Source organism: Chiloscyllium plagiosum, chromosome 5 (assembly GCF_004010195.1).
Source record: "Chiloscyllium plagiosum isolate BGI_BamShark_2017 chromosome 5, ASM401019v2, whole genome shotgun sequence".
NCBI lineage: Eukaryota > Metazoa > Chordata > Chondrichthyes > Orectolobiformes > Hemiscylliidae > Chiloscyllium > Chiloscyllium plagiosum.
This window is the reverse complement of record NC_057714.1, coordinates 57,367,133-57,379,915: the sequence shown is the minus strand read 5'-3', so window position 1 is coordinate 57,379,915 and position 12,783 is coordinate 57,367,133. Positions and strand designations below refer to the sequence as shown.

Genomic DNA, 12,783 nt, shown 5'->3' with positions numbered 1-12,783 from the left:
TGAACTGCTTCCTAATGTCAGTATATCCTTTTTTTTAAACTGTCTACAGTAACAATCAAATTATTTGATTGGATTGGTCAGATTTTAAATCTTATTATGTCTCTGAGAATAGTCAAATCTTTATTAAGCCATTTCTTGCTTGAAATATTATATTTCAACTGCTTTGCGGGTTTTCAATTAACGAACATTAAGTAAAACTAAGTTATCATTCAAATTTTACTGTTCAGAACTAAATGAAGAGCTTGTTTTGATAAAACAATAACCTTAATATTTTATCACATGTACAACTCAGATGGCTTATGATTAATGGCTGTATTCCACCAGCAGCAGTGTAACCTACTTTACAAAAAGTGAATTCCGAGTATCCATGTGTAAAAGAAAGGTAGGGCCATAGATGAGCATACAGTAGGACAAGGGAAAGAAAACAAAAAGCTCACCTCAGTTACCAAAAGCTCAACAGTATAACAGAAAAACAAGTGAAGAAAAGTGAAGAAATGAAATTAGGAAAGCAAACTGGCAGCAGGAAGAAAATGGAAAGTAATATCAAGGAAAATCCAAGAGTAAGAGGGTAATTACGTGAAGAGTTTGGGCACTTAGTATCAACAAAGTTGTGGCGAGGTTAATGAATCCTTTGCATCTATTTTTCCAAAGGGGCTGCAATACGTGAATGTAACTAAGATCATTTAGGAAGGATGTGATTACTCTGGCGGGAGTGTAGAGGAGATTCGATAGGATATTGCCTAGGATTGAACACTTCAGCTCTGAAGAAAGTTTGCATAAGCTAAGGCTGTTTTTTTTGGATCAAAGACGATTGACGGGGGATCCAATAGAAGTGTATAAGACGATAAGGGGCACGGAGAATGTTGATAGAAAGCAGCTGTTCCCCTTAAAGGGTCAATAACAAGGGAATACACTTTTACAAAGGGCAGGAGGCATAGGAGAGGATTTGGGTAAACAGATTTTCAGACAGATGGTGGAGGAGTCTGGAATGCAGTTAAAGTAGGTAACCCAATCTTTAAGATATACTTGGATGAACACTTGAAGTATCACACCATTCAAGGCTATGGGTCCAGTGCTGGAAAGTAGGATAAGTGCAGATTTAGTGTAGTTGTGGTGGTACATACTCTATCAACTGAAGGACCTGGGGTGGCATGGTGGCTCAGCGGTTAGCACTGCTGTCTCACAGCGCCAGTGACCCAGGTACAATTCCAGCCTTGGGCGACTGTCTGTGCTGAGTTTGCACATTCTCCTCGTCTGCATGGGTTTCCTCCCACAATCCAAAGATGTGCAGATTAGGTGAATTGGCCACAGCATTTAGGGATGTGTAGGTGCATTAGGCAGGGTTCTTTGACGAAGTGACCAAGTCGATAGATTAAGGAAGGGCTGTAGATGTAAGGTTTTTGAGAAGGTTCCTCATGGTAAACTAATAAAGAAAGTGAAGTCACTTGGTGTGCAAGATGTTCTAGCTAGGTGGATAAAGAACTGGTTGAACAACAGGAGACAGAATAGTAGTTGAAGAGAATTTCTCGAAATGGAGAAAGGTGATCAGTGCTGGGGCCACTGTTGTTTGTGATATACATAAATGATCTGGAAGAGGGCACTGTTGGTGTGATCAGCAAGTTTGCAGATGACACGAAGATTAGTGGAGTAGCAGAAAGCATAAGGGACAGTCAAAGAATAGAGGAGAATATAGATAGACTGGAGAGTTGAGCAGAGAAATGGCAGATGGAGTTCAATCCAGGCAAATGTAAGGTGATGCATTTTGGGAAGTCTAATTCTAGAGCAAATTACACTGTGAACGGAAGGAGCCTTAGGAAAAGTTGATGAGCAGAGAGGTCTGGGAATTCAGGTCCAGTGTACCCGGAGGGTTGCTGCACAGGTGGATAGTGTGGTCAAGAAGGCATATGGTATGCTTGCCTTCTTCAGAAGGGGTATTAAATATAAGAGCTGAGAGGTCATGGTAAAATTGTACACAATGTTGGTTCAGTCTCATTTAGGAGTATTGTGTACAGTTCTGGTCGCCACATTACCAAAAGGATGTGGAAGCTTTGGAGGGGGTGCAGAGAAGGTTTACTAGGATGTTGCCTGGTATGGAAGGTGCTAGCTACGAAGAGAGGTTGAGTAGGTTAGGTTTGTTTTCATTAGAAAAAAGAACACTGAGGGGGGACCTGATTGAGGTCTACAAAATTATAAAGGGTATAGACAGGGTAGATAAGAGATAAGCTTTTTCCCAGGGTGAAGGATTCATTAACGAGATAGCACGCTTTCAAGATGACAGGTGAAAAGTTTAAGGGGTTTTACACACGGCAAATACTTTACACAGAGGGTGATAGGTGCCTGGAACGCGTTGCCAGCAGAGGTAGTAGAGGCAGGCATGGTAGATTCATCTGGACAGATGCATGAGTAGGTGGGGAGCAGAGGGGTACAGATGCTTAGGAATTGGGCAACAGGTGTAAGGAGTAGATTTGGATCAGCTCAGGCTTGGAGGGCCAAAGGGCCTGTTACTAGGCTGTAAATTTTCTTTGTTCTTTAAATATCGGATAATAGGGTATGGGAATGGGTCTGGTTGGGTTAACTCTTCAGAGGGTCAGTGTGGACCTGTTGGGCCGTTAAAAGCCTGTTTCCACACTGTAGGGATTCTATGACCTCTTTTGCACTGTGTGATTCTATGATCATATGTAAAATGTGAAATATTTAGAATAAACAGTGAGGAAGGAATGAAAAGGAAAAATACTGGTGGTTACTGTGATCACCCGATCTAGATGCAGTAAGCATTTGAATGTGTCAATAAACAAGACGTGGTCTGAACTGAAATTAACATGGCATAAAGCATTTCTAGGTTATTCCTCTGTATAAAGTAATCCAGTGATTCAAATTCAAACTATCGGCTTTATTCTTACAGGGACTTTTCATGAAAGAGACATTGTTGGTTGGGTCTCGAATTCAGAAGCAACACCAAACTTTTAATCCTCACTTGAAAAGATAGTACAGGAGTCTTGTTCTCGACTTGTTTGACACAACAGAATGCTTTGCTGCACCACTTCAGAATCAACCATGTTCAGGAATGGATTAATGAAGTAACTAAGTTTTTATAACAATCCAAGCAACACCAAAATATTACTACCACTTATTTTAAAATCATAGATAGTCAAATAAATGGTTCCAACTAGGTCATGATAAGCAAAAATACAACCAATTCAGTTATAATAAGCTCTTATAAATGAAAAATAGTTTCTTACTGAATATATTTCATAAATTCCTTTACGTCCTTCATCACATTCACGACGGACCCAGTGTCGATTGAGGTAGGCACAGATTCCATTCAATACCTTACTAGAAAACCTGTAATCTTCCCATTGCTGGGTATAAAACTTCAATACACTCTCATCCATCAAATCTTCACCATCCTATGGAAGAAAAGACAGACAACTTTTTCTCTTTTGTAAATGGAGGCATGAATCAGAGTGCACAGAATATTTACAAGTTGACCCAAAAGTGAATTTTAAAAGAATTTACAAACTAAACTAGTTAGGTCACACTGCTCCAAGTCACAGGAAGTTACATCAACTATTTATAGTGCTGTTTCTAACAGTAGGAACACAATAACTGATAACCAACTCATTCCAATAAATATTGCTGAAAAAGGAAGGTCTTTCATTATATCCATACAATTGCACAATTACAACCACTTATACAATGGAGGTGTTCGCAAAGAGAGCAGCTTTGGTCACAAATGTAAAAGTTCAGGGCTGAGGTCAAAAATACTTCCCGAGGCCACAATATACTGCACATAAAGATGAAAAGATAAATAATGGTGAGACAATACACATTGCTCAATAACTCACTGTAAGATATTCATCTTGTATTAAAAGCTTCATACCTTTTGAAACACTCCAGAAGCATTAAGTACTATCATGTGACCATTATGGTGAACAAGAGAGTCACTATTCTTGTCTGGAAAACTAACGGAACTGCAAGTTAACAGTTAGTCTAATACCAATGTGGTGACTAAACACAAGGTCACTACACGTGAGATGATACTGTAGCTTTTCATTTCTTTCACAGCAAGGTTTGTGGAAGATGAATAAAGACAAACTTACTATTCGATTTTGAGATTAATACATGGCGTTTTTCTACATTGAGAAATTTAAGATGTAATTTTTACTGTAATGCTTTGTATTAATGTTATTTGCATTTTATCACCTCTAAGATATCACTGTGTCTTGAAGAACTGCACACATCTGATTATTTTAACATACATAATTATTGAATTGGTAAATACTGCAGGCATTGTTTATCAGTTGTGTATTGACTGAGGAGATCATGATGGCCACGACACCAGAACACACACATACTTATGAGTGCAATCTTTAACAACCAGTTGAATAAGCTGACAGGATACATATCTCATATCAGAGAATAAAAGGATAGCTTAGAAAGCATTTGATTCCACTTTTGGTTGCTTGATCTTTCCCATTCATCAAAATATTCTTCAGCACACCTTCCATTAAGCAATGTGCCAAATGTACTTGCTCAGTCATTGGTTGGTCCAATTTTACTCTTGATAAATAGAAAATTAAACAGCTGGTGGAACATATCTACTGGTTAACAGGTGCAATTAAATGTGGATGATGCAATTTAATGTGGATGGAGACAGAACAATGTATCTTGACAGCAAACACAAGGTATGGAAAGACTCTTCAATGTATACTGAACAGAGACACCTGGAGGGCCAAATACATCGCTCCCTGAATATGCAAATTTATGGAATTAAACTTACAAAATATCTAACAACATCTATAAATTGGGACATATGATATAGATACACATATTAGGTTGACTTACGCTATTGTTTATGGCTTTGGGCGCTTTGTAATTTTAAAAAACTGGCTGTGTCTTTATTTATCATTTGAGTAAATGTGGGCATCGCTGGCAAGGTCAATATTTGCTTCTGTTGTTGAACCGAGTGGTTAAGGCAGCCATTTCAGAAATCTGTCAAGTGTCTAAGTCTCTCTAAGTCAACCACACTGTTGTGGCTCTACTGTCACGTGCAGGCAAGATCAGGGGATCGCAAGATTTCTTCTCCTTAAAAAGGAGGTTAGTGAATCAGCTAAGTTTTATGATCATTTATGACAATTTCATGGTCACTATCACTTACACTAGTTTTCGATTCCAGATTTCATAACAATTTAAATTTTCTCAGCCCCTTATCCAGCTGCCATGGTGGGATTTGAATCCAATTCTTGACAGCATTAACCTTTACCTCTGGATTATTAGTTCAGTGATATTACCACTACGTTTTCTTTGTGCCTTTGAAACAGATGGCCAGAATGATATATGGGATAGAATGGTCTTAATAGTCTGAGTTTATTTAAAGTGGAGCAAATAAAATAAACAGGAGAGGGGTGGATAGGGAAATACTATCCTCTCCAGGCGACAGTTACAAGGGTGTCAGCAAATTTAAAAGAGTCAACAAAGGAGTGAGAAAACAGACCAAACAGATCAACATTTCCAAAGCTGTTGGGAGGTTGACACACTTGATTAGTCTGTTATCACCCAACCGAAAACCAAGAATGCTCTTTGGTTTTCAGACTGATTTTAAACAAGCTCCTCAAAATAATATCAATGATCTAGCCACAATGTCACTGCAATTGAAAAGCAGTACTTCAATGCTTTGAATGGACACCTTGCGATTGTGTGTGTGTGTGTTTTAGGTTATTTTTACTAACTCACTCACCAGCTCGCTATATTCATTAATACCAGGTTCCTGTTCATTCATTCATAACCCTTTATTAACTCATTGTATACCATAACACTGTTTCATTCATTCATTTCCAAAACCATGTTTAGTTGTATCTTCTACTATTACGAATATAGACTAAAATTAAAAAATCCCTTTCACCTTAAACCCTTATCAGGCCTAGTTCTACATCAAAAGATACCTCTGAATAGGTGCCAATATTGTAAACAATACCATCCCCATCAAGTCTCCACTAAAGATTATAATATTAATTAGCCCTTACCAACCATCTCTCAGACCTGAATCAACTTTAGAACACTAAACATTTTCCCCAGTTAGTACGTACTTGTTAAATACCTTTTAACTGGATTGTTGTCCCTTTAAGAAACTGTCAAAACAGCATTTGCGTGAAATTCCATGAATGAATAAAACTCATACCGGGCAAATAGTAAACAAATCACACAACCCAGCTACGGTAATCAGTTTAATATCCTTTATTAAGTACAGGTACAATTTCTAACTTACTTAGAGCACATAGTAAAGGTTAGTTAAACATACTTGACCTAAGTTAAAAGATAAAAAGACTAACACCTCTTAATTATGCAAGCAGACCAGACAGGCACACTTAATCCTATCAGGAGTAGCATCCAGCATTTAGCACGATTTAACCCATCTCCTGTCTCAAGACAGAGCTCTCCAAACCATTATGTACTGTAGATAAAACAATGTAACACCAGAGTAGTGGAACTTTAATATATGTAAGAACTATGTATAAAAAGAGAAGCATAAGGACCGCATTTCAAGATTCTATTGCCACCTCGAACTTGCGGTTGCTAAACAAAAGAGGCTATTTTCAGCACTCACCGATTTCGATTGTTATTTGAACACAATCGCAGGGTCTTGGAGATTCAACAATAAGTTGAACATTTTCCAACCATTCTCTCTGCTCTCATTTTATTTTAATTTTTTGTATGTTTTAGCTTTAGCCTGGTTTTCTTTTATTTTTGCCTTTTTGGAGGCAAGTGTTCATTATTCGTCCATTCATAACTGTTCTGAATGTATCTTTGGTTTTTAAACTTATCTTCATTGCCAATCCAAGAGACGCCACACAGCAAATTGTCGTCTTTTATTGTTTCTCATCTTTCACCCTATTACAGACATTCCCTTTTGTTCTCGACACCCTTAACCCCCTAATTTCTTTTGCTTAAAACCCATTACGTTTCTAACTTTTCTCCAATTCTAGCAAAAGATCATTACCATAAAGTATTAACAATTTCTTTCTCCAATGACGCTGCCTCTTCAGCTAAATATTTCTTATGTTTTTCAGTTTTTAATGTTAGAATTGCCAGTAACTTTTGTATTTTCTTCCTACACTGGAACTTTAGCTCAGTTAGAGCATCATCACCTTAAGCAGAAGACCTCAAACCTTGACTCAAACACATCTGGTTTAACATCTTATCTGATTCAGATAAGATGCTAAACTGTTCCAATGGAGGGAAAAATTATCCCACAGTACTGCTGAAAGAGCAAATGGTTTTTCTGGTATCATGGCCAAGATTTATTCCTCAACCAATACCACCAAGACACATCTCATTTATCGTCTATAGGATTTTGCTGTATGCAAATTCCTGTTATGTTACTTTTAACAACAACACTGATTAGTCCAAAAATCATTGGCTGTGAATTGATTTGAAAAGCCTTATGGAATTTGAAAAGTACCAGATGGAATTCCTTTTTGCAGGCCCTGGATGAGTACACACAAACAGATTATCTGAAGTCAGAATACTCCAATTATGTCTTACCAAAGGCCAGAGAGCAGATTATTCATTAAACTTGCAGATAAGGGACAGGTTTATGGGTTTTTTTTCTTTTTAAATAGCTTCGTCGAATAATCAGTCTGTACAACATTTAAAGAGGTTTCCTCCATTTTTAGAAACAGGTCAGTTTATTCAGATTAGATCTGGCAAGTGGAAAGCTTTAAATTAAAGTAGTAGATGCTAGTTATCTGAAAAAGAAAAGATAGATTAAGACTTTTGAGTTTAACCTGAATCATGAATTTCATGATTAGGACTAAGAGGTCCTTTTTACAGCACCGAATAAGACCAAGCTGGGCAAATCAAAAGAGTACAACATGTAGCAGTATAAAAATTAAATCTATAACTGGGTAACCTGATTATCAAAGAGTTTAATCACTCCCAAGAAAATGTGATTTGTTATTCTGCAGTAAGATGAAAAATATAGACAGCTTATATAATGATTATGGCATTTGACTAACAACTGAAGAATGAGAGGTCTCATCATGGCAAGTTGTGAAATTGCATTGAAAAAGTCTGTAATTTTTGTGACCTGGCACCAAATAAAAAGTTATAATAATGCTATTGACATTTCAGAATCAAACTAGCAAGCCTTCAAGGAATAAACCAGCCACTGCTACCTAGTCTGGATGAATGCAACTCCAGTCCCCTAATATGTGGTTGAATCCCAATACTCTCCAAACAAACATGATTGGACACCAAGGAATGTTTTGTAGTGTTGCCTACAGTCCAAGAATTGTATAGAATATACAATAAAGAAATAGCTAATTGAAAGCTCAGTTATAGTGTGCTGTATTTAGATTCCACACAAATCTCCTCAATGCCAGCTCCCCAATCTCAGCCACTTTCCATTTCCTTTTGTCACCTGGTTTCCTTTTGCAATCTTCTGAGCTCTTTGCATCAAATCACTTACTGAGATAGCAAGTTCTAAATTTTAGTCACTGAGCTAAAATCCTTCAATGCATTTAACAAGCCACATAAGAAACCTGCGCTTCACTTGGGTCAAATACAAGAGTCTCAAAGTCATGGCTTTACATGACATCCGTATTTATGGTAGGAGAATTGATAGCTTCCTGATGATTTTTTTGTGATACAAAAAAATCACCAATTTCTTTAGCCTAGGAAGTGGATTTTTTTTGCTGTTTACAATATAGTATACCTTTATGTTTATCTGACATAGAAAAAAGTCTTGGTGATATACAAACAAGCAGTCACGATCATAATGTACTTTAGGAAAATCTTGTGCTTGTAGACATTATAACTAGCCCGGTAAAAGTTCCAAGAACCATTTTACAGCGCCTTGCGCAGTTTCAAGAATTTCAGATTAGAACCATTGCTTCAATTTCTTTCCCCCAATTAGCATTCATTCGTAATGATTTTACTATTACCATTTTCATCTTCCCGATGTTAATTTTGTTTTCTTTACTTGCCCTATTATCACCTCCTTTCCCCTTTTAATTACTCCAGCCTTAAGATAACATGGTCATTTCAGACTGTAGGGAGTAGTCATCCCTGCCATCTTACAATTCAGCCCAGTCCAGGTATGGATTGAGTGAGGGATACAGGCAAATGGTCAACAGCATGATCAACGAATTTTCAATGGTGAGAGCTAGGAGTTCAAGGATCAAATGCTACTTATAGGTGAGTAATCCTATGAAAAGAGGATTTGTAAAGCTTTTAAGCACAAAGGAAGACAATGGAAAACCATCTTATGCATGGTTTCTCTCATCATATTGCTTAAGTGAGATTTAAAATGGAAGACTCTTACTGCCCTGACGAGGGATGACGAGGACCATAAAGCATGGAGTAAGTAGTAATGGACCCATTCTTAGACAGATGGTAACTAACTTGCAGCATATCTCAGAACATTCCTCTACATTCCCCAGTCCCCCTTACAAACCTCTGTACTTCAAATCATTCTAAATGCTAAAATATTTGCATTATTGCTCACTCTAAAACACGTCATTTAGCATGCCAGGTATACCAGATGCTTTTTGTTTCTATTATAGGTTCCTCACCTCCTGCTAGGGATAAGTAATAATTGGCAAGCCAAAAGCATCCAACTCTTACAAATATTGTTCACTGGCTTCAAACCATTTACAGCCAGTGTTACAAACCTTTAATTCTTTTTGTCTATTTTAAATTTGGGTCTCTTTACACCATTTTCCCCCTTCTTCAAATCTGCCAACTCCCTCTTCTCAAAAACGTATATCCTCTAGGATAATGCTTATCTCACATTCCTCCTTAAAATCCTTTTCTCCAAGCAAATTTTATTCATTCTGCCATAATATTAAAATGGCTCAAAATTGCAGAACGATATCTGATGACTATACCCCTTTTGCATGCCTTTCTGCAGCCTTTAACAAGGTTGATAACACTATCCTCCTCCAAACCTATTCACTGTCATCCCACTGCAAGGAAATTCACATCTGCTTCAATATTTATGTAATCGTAGCCTAACCATCCCTTGTTATATCTGACCACTCCTATTTCTCTCAGCCTACATGTTGTCCCTTCATGATCTGGAAATAACTGGAATTTCCACATGGACATTGACAAAACTAAGCATTACTTCACTAACCACAACTATTTATAAATTATCCAAATTTTTGCTTACATCTTACTTTGGATGAGCTGAAATCTCCTTTTGGGAAGATCAACGTTTCAGCTCATGTCCTACTGAACTTGCACCGTTTGTCAAGTTTTAAAGTAACACTGACTCTTCCAACATATTATTCCTGATGAAGGGCTTTTGCCCGAAACATCGATTTCGAAGCTCCTTGGATGCTGCCTGAACTACTGTGCTCTTCCAGCACCACTAATCCAGAATCTGGTTTCCAGCATCTGCAGTCATTGTTTTTACCTCTATATTCCTAGCCAGCCTCTCAAATCTACTCTCCATAAAAACTCTGTCACCTCTGTGCTCACCACAACTGTTGCTCTATTTCAAAATAATCTACATGCAGCTCCAGGCCTCATTAGTCAATAAGTACATCTAAAAGGCTGGCACATCCTCCCAAACTCACCACAAATTATAAATTGACTTTGCAGCCCTGTATGAAAATTTGGGATTTCAGCTTTTTTTAAAATACATTTTGTGCAGAAAACAGCCCTCTTACCTTCAGAAGATTTGTCAAATAATTTTTCAGAAACTCTTTTAGGCGTTTGTAGAGTTCCAGCCCTACAAACTGGGCACCCCCTGGGGTTTGGCCCTTCTGTTTTTTGGCAGCAGCTGTTCCTCCTCCTCGTGCTTGATTTGACTGGTGGACACTGGTACAATAATTATAAACGTGACTGTAGTAGAAGTTAAGGACATGAGAACAAGAGAGTGGCCACACCTTAACAAAATATACAACTTTAACCAGTGAACTTAAATCTGACATACTATGATTACAATTATGTTTGAAATTAAGATCAAATAACAGACTGTAATCCTACATCACCAAAAACATGCTTAAAAACAGATTACATCAATTTCAAAGATCTTAATTCAGTAAACTGAAAATATAACAAATATAAATAATATGGAAAAGTAAACATATTCATCTGATACGTTAGCTATAGAAATTAATTAGATAAAACAATAATAAATTGTTTCCAAATTGCTTACATCTAGCCTTAACTTAATTTGAAATAGCTCATTTCATACAAGTATGCATTTAAAAATTGTTCTCAAATACTTTACTGACATTTTACAGCATACATAACTTTTAAAATAATTACTATCAAGCACATTAGTCAAAGTAATATATATGATCACGAGTGTCTAAAAGGCCAGCCTGATGGATGCATCTTCCAAACAAGTCCTTTTCTATTTTGAAATCCAAGACCAAAAAACTTTGTTTATTTTCCTTCTGAAGCAGGTTTTTAAAAAAAAAATTATTGAACACATCCCTTATTAGAATTAGAATCCCTTCAGTGTGGGAACAGGCCCTTCGGCCCAACAAGTCCACACCGTCCCTCTGAAGAGTAACCCAACCAGACCTATTCCTTTACCCTTTATTGACCCCTAACTAATGCATCTAGCCTACACATTCCTGAACACGATGAGTAATTTAGCATGGCCAGTTCACCTAACCTGCACATCTGTGGATTTGTGGGAGGAAACTGGAGCACCCGGAGGAAGCCCAATCAGAAACCCAAGCATAGAATGTGCAAACTCCACAAAGACAGTCACCCAAGGCTGGAATCAACCCCAGGTCCCTAGCGCTGTGAGGCAGCAGTGCTAACCACTGAGCCACCAGGCCACCCAATGTTTGTGCATATTCTTGCCCACTAAAGACACTTTCATAATCAAAAAGTAGCCAATTATTTGTTACACGTTAAAATAAGCTTCAAAAACAAACAAGTCTTTGAGATAACTTCCAAGGGTACATTAATCTTGTAAACACATTGCCTAAAGTCTCCTACTTATTTCACAACCATCTAATTTCAACTTCATATAGTACATTCAATGCTGTCCATACAACTTAAAATGATCCCAAAACAATTACAGAACTACATGTCAACTTATACCTGAAGATAAAATAACAAACGTTTAGAATATATGGTCACAACAAAGAAGAACAATCAGTATAATTTTAACCTCAATTCATTTAAAAAAAAGTTTCCTTCCTCAATCAGTATTTGCATTTCTGGTACTATTATTTTGAAACATGTTCACTCATCTGTCAAAATCTTCAGAGGAAGGTGTGGGGGCTACAAGAATGGGCTCCTGATTCTTCTCACCTAACAATGTGCTAGAGTAAGTTGTAAAACAGCAACAACGTTAAATAGATAGATGCTATTTACATTGGAAATATTCACACACAACCAGGAGGTTTGAAGAATACAAATCCCTTCACTTTAAAATTTGTCAGAAAGCAAACAATGTGAGAGACTATTATGAGAGAAGTCAAATTTACACGTTAAAAAATATTCATTCTCAAATTTTATTAAAAATAGATTGTGGATAAGTGTGATATTCCACAAACACAATCAGTATTTTGCAGCTAGTAAAACTGCATGGCTGGTTATACAGTTATGAAGCCATTAAACATTGAATTACCCCAACCTCACTATCAAACCAGCAGACAAGGGAGGCGCGGTAGTAGTTTGGCGCACCGACCTCTACACCGCTGAGGCCAAACGCCAGCTCGGAGATACCTCCTCCTACTGCCCCCTTGACCATGACTCCACCCCCCACCACCAAACCATCATCTCCCAGACCATCCATAACCTCATCACCTC

General features: G+C 37.4%; 1 protein-coding gene across 1 annotated transcript in view; it reads right to left on the bottom strand.

The window, feature by feature from the left end:
- Nucleotides 1-12,783, bottom strand: part of LOC122549915 (cullin-1) — a 125,331-nt gene that overhangs the window by 56,150 nt on the left and 56,398 nt on the right. Inside the window, exons 3-4 of the mRNA XM_043690138.1 lie at nt 10,674-10,848; nt 3,240-3,407 (exon numbers count right to left, since the gene is read on the bottom strand). Coding sequence (XP_043546073.1) covers nt 3,240-3,407; nt 10,674-10,848 — 343 coding nt within the window. The remainder of the gene's footprint in view (nt 1-3,239; nt 3,408-10,673; nt 10,849-12,783) is intronic.